This window comes from Geotrypetes seraphini, chromosome 4, assembly GCF_902459505.1.
Source record: "Geotrypetes seraphini chromosome 4, aGeoSer1.1, whole genome shotgun sequence".
Lineage (NCBI taxonomy): Eukaryota > Metazoa > Chordata > Amphibia > Gymnophiona > Dermophiidae > Geotrypetes > Geotrypetes seraphini.
The window spans coordinates 238034196-238051542 of NC_047087.1; the positions used below are offsets into that span (position 1 = coordinate 238034196).

The following is a 17347-nucleotide window of genomic DNA, read 5'->3' on the forward strand; positions in this document are numbered from 1 at the left end:
GACTTCCAAAAAGCCTTCGACAAGGTACCGCACGAACGACTGCTAAGGAAGCTATGGAACCACGGGGTGCAAGGGGTCCACCGATGGATCAAAAACTGGCTGGCAGACAGGAAACAGAGGGTTGGAGTAAAGGGCCATTACTCAGATTGGAAATGGGTCACGAGCGGAGTTCCGCAGGGGTCGGTGCTGGGACCGCTTCTGTTCAATATTTTTATTAACGACCTGGAGGCGGGAACAAAATGTGAGGTTATTAAATTTGCGGATGACACCAAACTCTACAGCAGGGTTGAAACCACGGAAGACTGCGAAGATCTGCAAAGGGACCTAACGACACTAGAAGAATGGGCCAAAAAGTGGCAAATGAGCTTTAACGTAGGGAAATGCAAGGTCATGCATGTAGGGAAAAAGAACCCGATGTTCAGCTACAAAATGGGGGGATCACTGCTAGGGGTAAGTAACCTCGAAAGAGACCTGGGAGTGATGGTAGACACAACTTTGAAGGCGTCGGCACAGTGTGCCACAGCCTCAAGAAAAGCAAACAAAATGTTGGGTATCATTAAGAAGGGTATCACGACCAGGACGAAGGAAGTCATCCTGCCATTGTATCATGCAATGGTGCGCCCGCATCTGGAATACTGTGTCCAGTACTGGTCGCCGTACCTCAAGAAGGACATGGCGGTACTTGAGGGAGTCCAGAGAAGAGCAACTAAACTGATAAAGGGTATGGAAAACCTCTCATATACTGACAGACTGAAAAAGCTGGGGCTGTTCTCCCTGGAAAAGCGGAGACTTAGAGGAGACATGATAGAAACCTTAAAGATCCTGAAGGGTATAGAAAAGGTAGACAGGGACAGATTTTTCAGATTATGAGGAATCACAAGTACAAGGGGGCACTCAGAGAAATTAAAAGGGGACAGGTTTAGAACAAACGCCAGGAAGTTCTTTTTCATCCAGAGGGTGGTGGATACATGGAACGTGCTTCCAGAGGCTGTGATAGGCCGGAGCACGTTACAAGGCTTCAAAGAAGGTTTGGATAGGTTCCTAGAGGATAAAGGAATTGAGGGGTACAGATAGGAGTAGAGGTAGGTCATAGGGATAGTCAGGGACCACTGCTCAGGCAATGGGCCTGTTGGGCCACCGCGGGAGCGGACCGCTGGGCGAGATGGACCTCTAGTCTGCCTCAGCGGAGGCAACTTCTTATGTTCTTATGGTATCCTGTCCTGACCTGAGGAAAGGGGTTATTTGCCTTATTTCCATTTCTTATTTATAAACTTTAATCAATACAGTTACAATACTACTTGATTCTACGTAAAGCAACAACAAAAAAAATTTTCTATCTTTTGTCGTTTCTGCTTTAATCATCTTCTCTTCACTCTCTTCTTTCTATTCAGTGTTTGTCCTCGCTTCCTTCCATGCAACATCTGTCCTCTCTTTGCCCCTTCCACCCAGCCTCTGCCCTCCTTCTCTCTCTACCCCTTCCATCCACTGTCCACCCTCCCTGCCCTTTCCATCCAGTGTCCGCCCTCTCTCTATTCCATATGGCATCTTCCCTCTTTCTATGCCCCTTCAATAAACTGTATATCCTTTGCCCTTTCTCTCCATTGTACATGATTAATTTCAGCTTCACCCCCTCCCCTATGCTCTGGCATCTCTCTCTTCTCCTTCCTTCCTTCCCACTCCACCCCATGGTCTGGCATCTCTATCTCCTTCCCTTCTCTCCCCCATGCCCTGGCATCTCCCTCCTCCCCCTCCCCCATATGTGCTGACATCTCTCTCCCCCCCCTCCATGGTCTGGTAGCTCCTTTCCTTTCCCTCCCATGGTCTTGGCATCTCTTGCCTCTCCTCTCCCTTCCCTGATCTTCCTTCTCCCCTCTCTCTCCCCAAATGGGTGCTGCTGCAGCAGCACCCAATTGGGGAGGAGGAGGAGAAGTGCTGCTGCAGCAGCACCCATTTGGGGAGAGAGAGGGGAGAAGGAAGATCAGGGAAGGGAGAGGAGAGGCAAGAGATGCCAAGACCATGGGAGGGAAAGGAAAGGAGCTACCAGACCATGGAGGGGGGGGAGAGAGATGTCAGCACATATGGGGGAGGGGGAGGAGGGAGATGCCAGGGCATGGGGGAGAGAAGGGAAGGAGATAGAGATGCCAGCACTTCTCTTTCCCTCCCCCTTCCTCAATTGGGTGCAGCAGCACTTCTCTTCCCCTCCCCAATTGGGTGCAGCAGCAGCAGCAGCTTTTCTCTTACCCCCCCAATTGGGTGCACCAGCTTTTCTCTTCCCCCTTCCCCCCAAAAATGGGTGCAGCAGCAGAACATTTCTCTTCCCCCTCCCCCATTCGGTGCAGCAGCAGCATTTCTCTTCCCATCCCTCCCAGCTCACACACCCGTCGGCAGAGTCGTTAGGCAAGTTGTAAGCTTCCCTCCATCACTGACCTATCTTCCATAGGTCAGCGACGGAGGGAAGCTTACAACTTGCTGCTTTTACTTGCTTCGGGCCTTCCTCGTTGCCGGGTCCTGCCTACTTTCTGTTTCCGCGAAGGCAGGACCCGGCAGCGAGAAAGGCCCGAAGCAAGTGAAAGCAGCAAGTTGTAAGCTTCTCTCTGGGGCTCTAACGTGTGCGTGCCGGCTTCCCTTTTCTTCCCTCCGAAACCGGAAGTTACGTCCCATGGGGGGAGGAGAGTAAGAGAAGGGAAGCCTATATTTCAGGTGCCTATTGCAGCACTAGGGAGATGCCTAAGACAGACTAAGCTTACCTAAGGCCACTTCTGGATGAAACCACGCCTAAGCCTAGCCTTGGGCAAGCTTAAGCGGCCCTGCTTGCCTCCCTAGGCTTGTGAAAATGCCTAAACTGTAGGCTACCTGTCTTGGGGTGTTTTTTTTTTTAACCTGCGTCCCGATTGCCTGTTTAGACAGTGGTAGGACGCCAAACCGCCGTCTACAATCAGGATGCTGTTTATAGAATTTCCCTCTTGGCCGTATGTCTTATTTTGTTGCAAAAATTTAATTGCAACTTCTTCATTAAATGCCATTTTGATAAAACAGATCTTAATGGTCACTTCCTGAATGACGTCATTTTGAAAACAAGGATCATCCAGTTTTTATAGTAAATTTCAGTAACACCTATTAATAATAGGAATATTTTTTTTAATAATAGTACATTTGTTTTGGGGTTATTTGGGAAAATATTGGGGGTCCCATTTTCTTTTTCCCGACACCATGTACATGTCCATTTTCCTATAATTTTTGGAGTTCTTTTTCCTTGGTTTTGTATTGGATTGAAAAGTGGTACATCGATAGAATAAACCGTAAACTATAAAACTAAGTGCCTGCGAATATGCACTTATGCACATTCACACTTTAAGCACTTTTCTATAACAGCACATACAGTTTAAGTGCTATGCTGCACAAACAGACATGTGGGGGTAGGGAATGGGCTTGTTTTCATGTTATACATATTATTAGTTACACAAGCTCTTGCCACAACTGGACATGCTTAGTTACTCAGCTCTATGACTGCTGTAACTGTAAGGCGCCTGAATCTAAGGCTATATGCTACCATTCTGTAATGGAACTTGGGAGCCCATTCACTGCTATAGAATAGGCATTCCCTGTACAGTCTCAGGGTGCCTACGAGGAAGAACCCACTTGGAGAATTGCCCCTTATTTTTTAAGGATTATAAAAACAGAAGCAATAATGTGAAAAACAAAACCCAGCCTTAAAACAGGCTGAATTAATTTGTGAACCATTATTTAAAGGATACTCAGAAAAAATATTGTTTTCCCTTAGCTTAAATGAAATAAACCTATTACTATCCATCATTTGACTTTAGCTAAGTGCAAAAGAACATTAGCTCAAAAAATCTCATAGAGCTGCAGTGAAATAGAAAAGGGATTTCGTTTTACTGTAATTTCTGCATTAAGTGGATTTGCACACCCCAAGCTCCTTAAATCCTGATGCACTTCTAGCTTTTCCTGTATCAGACTTTGCAAGATTAATAAATGGAGCATCCTTCTGCCTGCCAGTTAAAGGATGAAAAACAAATGCCTATAAAGTTCAAATCACAGCTTGACTAAACTTGAACTTTCTTGATTTCATTCTTCCTGGCTGACCACTTTATCTTCCACAATAGGCACCAAGGTTGCTTGGAGCGGAGCTTTAAAAGAGCAAGCAGAATCGGGTCCGATTTCTGTGCGTTTGTTTTTCTCAAATGGTATACCACTACACTTGCTGCTTTTACTTGCTTCGGGCCTTCCTCGTTGCCAGATCCTGCCTACTTTCTGTTTCCGCGAAGGCAGGATCCGGCAGCGAGGAAGGCCCGAAGCAAGTAAAAGCAGCAAGTTGTAAGCTTCCCTTCTCTTCCCTCCAAAACCGGAAGTTGCGTCCTGTGGGGGAGAGGGGGAGGGAAGAGAAGAGAAGCCGGCACACACACAATAGAGCCCCGGAGGGAAGCTTTCAACTTGTTGCTTTTACTTGCTTCGGGCCTTCCTCACTGCTGGGTCCTGCCTTCGCAAAAACAGAAAGTAGGCAGGACCCAGCAATGAGGAAGGCACGAAGCAAGTAAAAGCATGCTGGCAAAAAAAAAAAAAAGGCAGGCATCAAACAAAATTTTCGGCGGCGAGTCAGCCTGGGAAGGAGCATCGGCGGTAGCAGCAGGATTCGCCGGGCCGTCATCTAAATTAGCCGGGCGGAGCGCCCGGCTAAAAGGCCCTGGGGAGAACACTGCACATGTCCGGTAGTTTGTCTGGAACAGTTTATGATATGGCATAGTATAGTGTATAGTATTAGTTAGGCCTATTTTTAATAGTAAATGTCAAGCAACCAGAAACTACATTTATCCGGCCTCTATCAATCCCCATGGGTGCCGGTTAACTGAGAGTCTACTGTATATTGTATGAAAGTGTACCATTGGTTGTGTTCTTTTCTTGCTATCACTGTACATTTTAATAAAGATGATCTAATGTAAATGATGCATTCTTTTGCAACAGGAACTGGCAGCAATGCATGCTACATGGAAGAAACAAAGAATATTGAGATGGTCGAAGGCGACAAAGGGAGAATGTGTGTCAACATGGAATGGGGCGCGTTTGGAGACAATGGATGCCTAGATGAGATTAGGACAGTTTATGACAAGGCTGTTGATGAGTTGTCATTAAATTCTGGGAAGCAAAGGCAAGTCCTAATGTAATAATGAACAGATGGAAACCTAATAAGAAACTGTTCCTGAAATATATTTGTTGACTTGAGATTGTAATTGAGAGACACTGACACTGGCAAATAAGTACAGGATATAGAGCTAAATTCACACAATTATTTGTTAATGCCTTTATGTGCTAATGCTATTTGCTGCTGAAGCCTTACTGTCCTGTAAATGTTTTTATGGGATTTGGGGCTCCTTTTACAAAGGTGCGGTAGGGCCTTAACGCGCAGAATAGCATGCGCTAAATTGCCACGCGTGCTAGAACTAACGCCAGATCAATGCTGGCGTTAAGGTCTAGCACGCGCGGCAATTTGATCTGGCGTTAGTTCTAGAAGCGTAGCGCGGGTTTAGCACGTGCTAAAATCCTGCGTGCGCTAAAAAACACTAGCGCACCTTAGTAAAAGGAGCCCTTTGTCTTTCCATCTTGTTGGATGAATTTGAAAAAAGGTTTTAATAATGATACTGTTAGGGCTCCTTTTACTATGCTGTGCTAGCGTTTTTAGCGCGCACAGAATTGCTGCGCACTCTAAACCCGCGCTACGCGGCTAGAACCAACACCTGCTCAATTCTGCACGCGCTAAAACCGCTATCACAGCTTAGTAAAAGGAGCCCTTAGTTAATGTTTTATTGTGTTTGTTCTGTCGAAACATGTTTTAGTATTTTTAATATGTATGCATGTAATTTTGTAAACCGCATAGTTTTTATGCGGTATATAAATTTTTAAATAAATAAAGTGTACAGCCACTAATTCTAGCTGGCATATCGGCACACTGTTGTCTTCATACAGTGCAGCCCATGCCTGTACATGTGAGTCTTTGAAGTTCCTACAGAATAGTGGCAGATCACTCTAACTATTCTGTTTGTTATTCTAGATATGAAAAAATGATCAGTGGAATGTATCTGGGAGAGATTGTTCGCAATATTTTGATTGATTTTACGAAAAGGGGCTTCCTGTTCCGAGGTCATATTTCAGAGGCACTGAAAACCAGGAGCATCTTTGAAACAAAATTTCTTTCACAGATCGAAAGGTAAGACAAGAAACAAGTCATACATACTTAAGAAGTAAACAGAGGCCTCAGAGTATAATAGATAATATGAATGCACTGCATTTAAGTTACCATTGCACAGTTTTAAGCATTGGGACCACTGTTCCCTGTAAACTGTGTGGAAGTCATCCTCCTACAGTCCTGCCAGGGGGGGGTGCTGTTTTACCATCACATTTTCAGTAGTGAGGAACAGGCAAGCTCTGCAGGACTACAGGGAACCTGCCTGTCCCTGGCGATTGAAAACACAGTATAGAAGCACCACTTCCCACTGTCAATGTGCAGTTGGAGGACATCCGCACAGTTTAGAGGGAACAGTGACAGGGATCGGTCAACATACTGAGGCAGCAAAAACAACTGTTGCCGTCCCTGTCCATGGCTTATTAGAGGGCCTGCAATTCTATATGTGGCAGTATGCTCTAATAATTTGGAGCTTGGAGTTCGATGATACCCAATCCTCTGAAGGAAAAGAACACAGAAACTGAAAATGTCAGCAAGAAAAGGACAAAATGATTCACCCAGTCTGCCCTTTTGAACCTTCCTACTGTGGGAAACCTTTATACACAGAGGGCTATATGAGCGGAGACTTAGAGGAGACATGATAGAAACCTTCAAGATCATGAAGGGCATTGAAAGAGTAGACAGGGACAGATTTTTCCAATTATGGGGAACCACAAGTACAAGGGGGCACTCAGAGAAATTGAAAGGGGGAAGGTTTAGAACAAACGCAGGAAGTTCTTTTTCACCCAGAGGGTGGTGGATACATGGAACGCGCTACCGGAGAATGTGATAAGCAGGAGCACGATACAGGACTTCAAAGAAGGGTTGGATAGGTACCTGGAGGACAAAGGGATTGAGGGGTACAGATAGGAGTAGAGGTAGGTTATAGGGATAGTATTAGAGGTTTAGAGGCAGTTACAAAATTAGTCAGGGACACTGTTCAGGCAATTAGGCCTGATGGGCCGCCGCGGGAGCAGACCGCTGGGCAGGATGGACCTCTGGTCTGCCTCAGCGGAGGCAACTTCTTATGTTCTTAATGTTAGTGCTATACCTAATGGGCCACACACAGAAAATTAACAAATGCATCATAAAAATTCACTGCCAACACAACTCAGTGTGATGACTGATTGAACATAAATTATTACCGGAATGGTCCATTGCGTATACTTCTGTCTTTCCAAGCAGTTGCTAACACTGTCAAACAAGTCTTGTCCCATTGTTGTATCCACCAACAACAAAACTCTAGTTCATGATATTTGTGCAGGTCATTTTCTGTGTATTTTTCCCATGGTCTCATGAGCTCCATAAAATTCATTGACGGGGCCACAGATTGCCCACCCCTGTTCTATGCTACCATTCTTTTAAAATCTTCTACCACTTTCCTCCTCCTTCTAAGATTCTTTTGTGTTTATCCCATGCATGATTTGGCTTCTATCACCTCCACAGGAAGTCTATTTCTCTGAGTGTAAAGGTTTCACACACATGCCTTTTGAATTTCCCTCCCCATGATGATGACATCTTGCTCTAGAGCATTTTGGGGCCGATTCAACCAATCAACTGCTAGGCAATATTTAAAGAATCACGCCTACCGGCGCCTAACTTAATGTTAAGCACCAGTATATCAAGCCAGAGTTTTCATGTCTTAATGTACCGGTGCCTAAGTCATACCACGCCTATTCTCTGCCCTCTAACCACACCTACTTTTTTGGTATGCATGGTTAGGTGCCATGCTGAATTCCACTCACAACTTCAATTAATATTAAATTAATTGTTTTTTTAATTGACTTTTAATGGCTTTTTCAAAAAAAATGTCAATTAAAGTCAATTAAACAATTTGGAGTTGTATGCGGAATTTGGCTAAGTGCCACCAAGCACTGCCAATGTAGGCACCAATTATAGAACCTAGCCCTTTGTGCTATGAAAAATGCCACTTTCTAAAGTAGCCTGATCTACTGAAGCCTGCTAGAAACTTGAATGTTTATATTTCCCCATTCTTTCTTCTTAAGAGTTCATTTTTAGCTTCTTCAGTCTCTGTCTATAGTACAGGCCATGCACTATCATGGCAGCTATAGTGAGTTGGCTTTTCCATGACAGTGTCTTTTTGTAGATGTGATGTGCAAAACCAAACACAATTTGGGTCTCGCCAAAGACCTCTACAAAGGTAATACCTTATACTGTATTTCCATCAACAAGCAGGATTGAGTGAGGCACACAAGAGGGTAACATTATTTGATGGCGCAGGGATTGAACTGCTTTTCCAGAGTTTAGAGGTCTAAACATGCGTGGCCCATCTCATTTGTAGTAGAGAATGACACGGGGGAAAAAATCTGTCCCCGTCACTGCCTCGTCACCGGACCACCGTCCCCTTTACCACCCCATCCCCGCCATCCCCTTCACTGCCCCATCCTCAAATCCACCATCCCCTTCACCACCCCTCTCCGTCATCCCCTTTACCGCCCTGTCCCCGCAGCATCCACCCTTCCCTCGCCACCTCACCGCCCTTCAGCAGCCCGAGAATCTCTCTCCCCTTACCTTCATGGCATAAAGAAACTTAAGGAAAGGAAAGCCGCGCGCGCATGCGTGGCCCCTTCCCTCCCTCCAGCCAAATCTATCTCTCTCCCTCCCTCTTACCTTTGCGGCGCTTTAGAAAAGAAACTGATGCCGGCGAAGTCTGCCTGTGCCGCCCGGCAGTCGCATGTGTGTGGGCGGAAGCTTCTCTGACAGTTGTCATTTTATAAACACAAATAAAACAGAGCAAGGTTCAACAAAACCCATCTCCCCTCCCTTTCACAAATATCCCTTTCACTATTGTGAAAACTGAACAAACCAAATTACTACAGAATGCTACATAGAAAAATCAAACTAACAGAATACTTTAGTCACACATGGAAAGAATAATGTTAGAGGAGTGCAACTAGGGCAACTGCCCCCTGGTCAGAGAGAGAGCCCTGCACAGGTTGGACTTTGTGGTCCCCAGTTATGTCTAATATCAGCTCTAGCAGGATACATATTTCAAATCTGAAATATTCTAATCACAAAACATAAAATACATTTATTTTTTTTCTTTTTGTTGTCTGGTAATTTTATTCTTCAAATCACATTGGTCTCAGGCTTTGGGTTTAGGTTCCTTCTGTCTTCATCGTGGCATGGCTGGCTCCTGAAGGTAAAATAGGTGTAAGAGGAGCTGGGGAGAAAATGCCGAGTATGACAGGGGCACAATTTTTTTTACCACAGGAGTAAGACTTTTCACCGCTCCCACGGGGTGGTAAAAGGTCTTGTCCCCATTCCCGTGGGGCGGTGAAAGGTCTTGTCCCCATTCCTGCGCAAAACCAGTTACAAATGTCTCCATTCCTGCGGATTTACTGTGGTGACCCATGGTTTACCGCGGTAAACGGTCCCCGTATCATTCTCTAATTTGTAGCTCCTCAGTTTCAGTTCTTCTGTTCTAGCAAACAGATGCAAATTGAAGCACTCCACCAGTTTAAAAATATTTGTCGTATTCTGGTATTGTTGTTCATTCTTTTCTTCTCAAGAAGAAATATCTTTTGTTTTCCAAAAAAAAAAAAAAAATAGATATCAAGGTTCCAACCCTTGCTTGAAATGTAATGGAAAAATCCAAAACTTCAACACGAGTTCAGACTGCAAACATTGGACTCAAATGTCTCCTAGAGTTAGAAGAGATCATCTGAATTGACTCCATGACCATTTGGAGGTGGAAAACCACTCCTGCAGGAGAAAAGTCAGAAAACAGCTCTGTGCAGTCAGCTGCAAATCCTGTCCATATAAGTCAAGAATCTGCTATGGAGCTTCCTTCAACTTCTGAGTGTGATGATCTACACATACCTGCTGCCCAAGAAGATTACTGAATGACTCTAAATAGTGAAAAGTTGATGCTTCAGTCTTCCAGGAATGTATCCAGCCACCATCGGAGCGCCTGCCAAAGCTTGCAGGGACAGTGACTTCTTCTACCTCTTCCTTGTGTTTGAATGAATATAAGTGCATCAGAACAGTCTTGCCTCAGGCTAATAAGCAGTGCATAGATTGCTCTACAGAGCTACAGCCCCAGTCAATTCATTTCCAGCCTGTGCAGAAACTCCAGCACAGCATGAAAACCAGGAATATGTCTGTTCAGGTCTTCTTTTCCTATGCCTGTGCAACCCTTTCCACAACAGTCTCCTACTTTGATACTGGTCACAGTCACTGATGAGTTGTCAGCATCTGTTTCCATAAGTCTTCTGAAACAGCTGCATTCCTTCTTGAAAATATGTTCAACAAGTTTAATAGAGGCTACAGTAAAGAATTGCCTAATGTCAACTATTATTATTACTAATACTGTACTATTTATCACTTTTATTGCGCTGAAAGATGTATGCAGCACTGTATATTTTGTCATTTAATAGACGGTCCCTACTTATCTAACTTGGACAGACAGACATGACATATAGGAGTTAAAAGCAGTCTTGAAGAGGTGGGCTTTTAACTTGGACTTCAACGCTGCCAGAAATGGAGCCTGCCATAGAGATTTGGGCAGTTTGTTCCAGACATACGGTGCAGCAAGATAGAAGGGATGGAGTCTGAAGTTGGAAGAGGAGAAGGGCAGAGATAGGAGGGACTTACCAGTTGAGGAGAGCTCATGGGTGAGAGGGGGACATAGGCGGAGATATGAAGACAGGTAATGAGGGGCAGCTGAGTGAATGCAGTAAGAAGAGTTTGAATTGTATTTGGAAATGGATGGGAAGCAAATGAAGTGACTTTAGAGAGGGGTAATGGAATATGAGCCATGCAGCCGAATTCTGGACGGATTGAAGGAGAGAAAGATGGCTGTGCAGAAGACCTGAGAGTAGCGAGTTGCAGTAATCTAGATGCGAGGTGTTAAGGGTGTGGATAAGGGTTTAGGTAGTGTGCTTGGAGAGGAAGGGTTGGATTTTGGTAATATTATAGAGGAAGAAGCATCAGGTTTTAGCAATATGTTGTATCTAGGTAGAGAAGGAAAGAGAAGAGTTACAGATGACCCTGAGATTGCGAGCAGACAAGACAGGAAGGTTGAGAGTGTTGTCCACAGAGACAGAGAAGTGGGGAGGTGGGTTTAAGCAGGAAGATGAGCATCTCTGTTTTAGCCATATTCAGTTTTAGATGGTGGTGGGACATCCAGGCAGCAGTGTTGGACAGGCAGGCTGAGACTCGGGTCTAAGTTTCAGTGGCAATTTCTAGTGTGGAGAGGTAGATCTGAGAGTCGTCAGCATAGAGGTGATATTGGAAACCATGGGAGGAGATTAGTGCTCCAAGTGATCAGGTGTAGATTGAGAAAAGGAGTGGTCCAAGGATAGAGCCTTGAGATACATCAGTTGATAGCAGGATGGCTGTGTAGGAAGAACCACTGTTGCATACACTGAAGATGCAATGGGAGAGATAGGAAGAAAACCAGGTGAGAGTAGAACCCTGGATTCCCAGCGAGGATAGCGTATCAAGGAGTATGCAGTGATCAAAAGTATCCAAGGCGGAAGATAGATCGAGAAGGATGAGGATAGAGTAGAGGCCTTTGGATTTGACCAGGAACAGGTCATTGGAAACTTGAGTAAGGGCACTTGGGAATGCAGCAGGCGAAAGCCTGACTGAAGCAGATCAAGAATAGCTTGGGATGAGAGGAAGTCCAGGCAATGACGGTGAACTGCACGTTTAAGTAACTTGGATAAGAAGGAGAGGAGGGAGATGGAAGTGATAGTTGGAGGGGCGTGTGGGCTCCATTGAGGGATTTTTTGAGGAGGGATGTGACAATGGCATATTTGAAGGCATCAGGAACAATTGCAGTGGAGAGTCTTTGAGGTATCTTCACATTTGGATATGCCTTTTCAAGGCCTTAGAGTATCTTCTCTATCTACATCTGATTCAAAGCTACCACTTTCTTCTCCATACTCCATCACTTATCAAACAGAGGAATCATTAGACCCTTTAGATATTCACCTATTAAGATTCTACAGGAATTTGATATGACTTGTCTCCTTCACCTGCTGGGAGAAAACCTCCATATTGATACATTTCTTATCCAGAAGGGGCTAAGAAAGTATCTTTTCTCCTGCAGCAAGATTCTAAGCTGAGAGCTAACATTTTGGCGGCTTCAACATAATGAGGCACCAAAAGCAACTGTTGCTGTCCCTGTTCATGGCTTATTGGAAAACTTGCAATTCTATATGTGGCAGAATCCATTCACAAGTTCAGCAAGTCTCTAAAAAGTTACTTGTGAAGTAAAATGTCCAACCAGCTCCAGATTTTAGTGAGATACAACTTTCCCAAGCATCTTTCTTAATCCGATTGCCATGGCCATGAGGAAATCCATGAAGTGCAGAGATTTTTCCATATTCTGTCTGGAAGGAATCCACAAATGTTAGATCACTTCGGCAAGGAAGTATTTCATCTTGCCTATACTTTTTGGCAGTGTCTTTCTGATGGTAGGTCTGCCATTTTTTTGGTCTTGATATTTGCCCTATAGTTTGTGGCATTTGATGTATTTGTGGATTATTGCAGCAAAGCATCGCTCCAATGATCCACACTCCTGCAGCTCTGACTGCGAACTTTGGTGCCTATCTTTCTCATGGTGCTGCATGACCAGGATGGTGACATGGTGTCAACCCAGTATAATGAAAGGGTTCTTTTTGCTCTTGTCTAGCTTGGCGTGGATGAGGCAGCCACCCACTCTCAGCAAACCATCTTCATCATAGGAGGGGTTCAGCTTCTGAATAGGGCTGTCTTTGAGAATGGCTCTCCCTTTATTGATATGATGGACCTCTACGCTGTATATTTCTTGCTGCACACAGCGCAAGATGGTCTTCTTGGCTAGGCATTTCAGAAAGTAAGACAATGACAGCTCAGACCTGTTGGCAAATTTTGGCTGCAAATGTGGCACAACGAGGTTAGAGAATCACCCGGAGTGCTCATTTTAATATTAATGACTTCATTGTACTAAATTTGCATGGCAGTATCAGAGACTGCTAGAAAAGACCACGGAAAGTCGTTTTAATAATCCACTGCTAAAATACATGCACACTAAACTGGCTGGAACTGGTTTAGTGAGCACATTAAAGACAGATTTTAGTTTTCAGAATCTGCCCCTAAGTTCCTAACTTTCTTTTCTCTCTTTCATAAATCCACACCTGTTGCCATCCACTTTTTTTTCCTCCTAAATTCAGGAGTTTAATGAAATGTTGATTATAAATTCAGGCATCCAGCCCTAGTAAATTATCAGAGAATAGTTTAGGGGCATAACTATCAAAGGGACATAAATCTTTTGAATATTGGGGCCATAGTGTAAATCTACCTGGCTAGATATTAAGCAGGTTGATTTAGCCAATTGCTTAGACCCACAACTAGCCAGGATACTGTAACTAAACATCCATTGTATGATAATTGCATAAATTTGGCCAGTTATCTTTCACATTCAGGGGGAGGCTTTTGATACAGACTCCAAAGCCCCATCATGTTTGTGAGAGACTTGTCAATCTGTCTGGGGTTCATTGTCGTGAGATTCTGCCTTTTCTCTCTCTTCCCCACAGTGACAGATTAGCGTTGCTTCAGGTACGAGTGATTCTTCAGCAGCTGGGGCTGGACGGCACCTGTGACGACAGTATCATTGTAAAGCAGGTGTGTGGTGCAGTGTCCAAAAGAGCAGCTCAGCTCTGCGGTGCTGGAATGGCTGCTGTTGTGGATAAGATTAGGGAAAACAGAGGATTAGACCATCTGGATATCACCGTTGGCGTGGATGGTACTCTGTACAAACTGCATCCGCAGTAAGTATTTCTCTTTCTTCGTCTTTCCATTTAAAGGCAAAGTTTGAAAGTATCAGGCTCATAAATCAAAAAACATAGACGTCCAAAAAGCATTCTAAATCGGCACTTGGACGTCCTAATCACTAGGATGTCCAAGTGCCAATAATTGAAACTCTTTCTGTACATCTAGCGAGGTGTCCCACTTCTGTGCGTCCAGAGCATGAGATGGTCGTGGTGGAGTCATGTTATGGGTGGGTTTTGGGTGGTCTCAAGGGCAGGTTGAGTTGGGCCAATGTGCCTAAGGCCCTGCCTACAGGAGGGGCCTAAGGCTACTAGGCCAATTCCGGTTAGTCCAGGCGCCTCAGGCCCCTCCTGTGGGTGGTGTTTGAGGCGCCTGGGCCAATCAGTCCCTAAGGCCTGCCATTCGATGAATGGCGGGACGGACGGACGGGCTTGGAACCCGTCCATCTGGCCAACTTTTCTTTAAGGTAAAGGGGGTGTCGCGGGGTCGGCAGGGGGGTCTCGCGGGTGGGGAGGTTTCGGCGGGCTTTTTGGGGGGGCAGCCATGGAGGGGCTGCGTCGGGACAGGAGGGCCTGGGATCCCTCCTGCCCATATCTTAGTGGAGGTGGGGGTAGGGGGGTCGCATGGACAGGAGGAGTTGGGCTCCCTCCTGCCCAGATTGGATCGGTGGGGTGGGGTGGTCGCTGGGACAGGAGGGCTTGGGCTCCCTCCTGCCCATTCTTGTCGGAGGGGAGGTGATGGATTGCGGCAGGAGAGATTGGCTATCTCTTCTGTCGCAATGGCAATCACTCCTCTACCCGAACTGCCACAAACCTCAGCAAGAGAGATTGGGCATCTCTCCTGCCGTGGGTCGCAGCAGTTCGGGTAGAGGGGTGATCGCCGTCGTAGCAGGGGAGTTGAGCCATCTCTCCTGCTGCAATGATTGGGGTGGGGGGTGGGTAGGTTGCCGGGCCGCTGAGCTGATCGCACCAGCCGCCATCAGCTCAGCGGGCCCTTTTTTGGCACTTATACCTGTTTTGATTTGGTCTTAGTCAAAACATATAAGTGCCGACTAGGTAACCTGCCTAAAGTTTTGGTTATACCTGCTGTACGTCTATGTCTAGGTTGACCCACCTCCCGTCCACCTCCTGCCCTTTCCCCTCTTCTAAAACACCTCTTTTTGCTCTATGCGTTTAGAGGCAGGGGAAAGGCCTAAGCTGGTTTTAGATACGTCTAAAACTAGCTTTGGTTATGGGTACTTGAAAGATCAGGCTTTTTGATTTAGGCCACTTTTTAGATTTTTTTTTAATTATTATTATGAGCCCCTTAGTCTTTAATGATGTCCCACATATTATCATCTCATAGGTCAATGAAATTGAGGATTCCAATATCAAGTTGATTTGGCCCCATATAGATCTCCAAAAGTTGAGTATCAAAGTACAATAGAATAATAAATGATCCAGTGTCCCTACGTCAAAATGATGCAAATTTTGATTAAGGATATTTATTTAATTGAATTTAAAATGGCATTTGTAGTCCAATTTTCTTTGAACTCATCAGGTCCAAGGCAGTTAGCCATCAAAATTTAAGAACCAATAATATAAAATAATTGAGGACTGATTGGCAGCTGGAATGATAAGTGACAAACCCTTCTGGAAGATTCCTAGAACTCTTAAACATGCACTTTTCTCTTTTTTTCCTCACAGTTTCTCAAAAATCATGCACCAGACCGTGAAGGATCTTGCCCCAAAATGTGATGTGACGTTCCTGCTGTCGGAAGATGGTAGTGGAAAGGGAGCAGCTCTGATCACTGCTGTAGCATGTAGACTTCGGGAAGCTGAACAGAGCTAGGCACTGGCAACTTCCTTCACTCTGCCTTCTTAGCACTTTCTTATAAAGCAGTGACTCCAAACCCTGAACTGGTAGAAATCCTAAGCACACTGTTTTATGGAAAACCACAAGTAACTCCATATAACATAGGAATACAAAGTAGAGTGTGTGCTGTTGATAATATTTCCTCTATCTGGACCCTTGTCTGCATGGTTCATCCCTTCCCCGGCTGGCACATTCCCCATTTGTAGGTCAGTGGAATCTGTTTATTATTTATACAGTTGTCAGATTAAGTTATTTATCAGTTTGTGAAGAAAAAAAAAATTAAACACCATCGGGTAATGGTCTCTGCTGGCTTTCTAATTATTTTTGTGTGGTATTTATTGTCAGAAGAGACTACAAAGCCATTCACAAATCACTTCCAGGAAGCAGAACATGTAAAGTGGAATTGAGGTGTTTCTCTGTATGTGCTCCTCAAATGTCATGTTTTTATTGCAGAGTATGTTCACACTGCTCCGTTTTATGACTTAATTTTATGCCATTCTTATGGGCGTGGCAGTTTGTCTTAGTGAAAAGAACGGGTCCCAAAAAAAATCTGTTATTGCTGGCATTTCTCATGGCTTCTGTGAATTATTGTTGTGTCCCTAAATACAGTATCCTGCGTGTTGTTTCGGCAGCAAAAGGAAATGTCTGCTCCTCTGTTGGATATGGACTGACTGAATGCTTTTTCTGGTATACATTATGATGCACTGTGATTGGACCTTGTGTGGTGATAGTGTGAGTTACTGAACTGCAGCTTTAAGGAACTACCCAAGCAGCACATGCCTGACTGGGTTTGCCAAGGTAGAATGTCTTTTTTTTTTAAGTTTGCACACTAGTAGAGGTATACTAGTGTTTTAAAAGAGACTTGTGGAAATATTAAATTTTTTGATGTGTGTTACAAAAGCGTTTTTTTAGTGGTTATTTAGTAGACCCTCAGTTTACTATGGGATCAAGTCACCTTAGCCTCAGGTTAGCAGCCAAAGACCCAGGGAGGAGTTGTGAATATATGCTGTTCTAAAGGAGGGATATTTGTCTACACTCAGAGCCAGTTCAACCTATGGACCAGGTGAGGCTCTGGTGAAGCTCCAGTGATAAAGGGCACCAAAATCCCAGCCCAGTCTTCCTGCAGACCTCTGGAGGGATATATGCTGGACTGGGATTGTAGCATGTGCCCAGTTCTGCCATGTGGTCTCCTCTGCAACTAAAGGTCTTTCCAACCGGCAAGGCCTGTATCATTGTGAGTAACTTTTGAACCCAGCTAAATTAATCATTCTGCTTTAGCAATATTTTATCTTGTGACACATTTTCCCTTGTTCAATGATCCTACTTTGCAATTGCTCTACCTGCCTGATTTTATAATTAAATCTGCTCTGTAAGGAATAAAATTCTAGTTTGATTTTAAATGTTCTAAGTTTCTGGTCTTTAATATTTTACAGAGCTAAGCTTTGAAACAGGCAGGGCTTTCCCCAGATTAAAATC

General features: G+C 44.6%; 1 protein-coding gene across 2 annotated transcripts in view; it reads left to right on the top strand.

Moving 5' to 3' along the window:
• Positions 1-16173, top strand: part of LOC117359534 (hexokinase-1) — a 118170-nt gene extending 101997 nt beyond the window's left edge. For both annotated transcript variants that reach the window (XM_033942488.1, XM_033942489.1), the window contains 4 exons: positions 4981-5164; positions 6065-6220; positions 13783-14016; positions 15703-16173. In XM_033942488.1, the coding sequence (XP_033798379.1) occupies positions 4981-5164; positions 6065-6220; positions 13783-14016; positions 15703-15847 (719 nt within the window). In that variant the 3' untranslated portion in view covers positions 15848-16173. The remainder of the gene's footprint in view (positions 1-4980; positions 5165-6064; positions 6221-13782; positions 14017-15702) is intronic.
• Positions 16174-17347: the final 1174 nt, after the last annotated feature.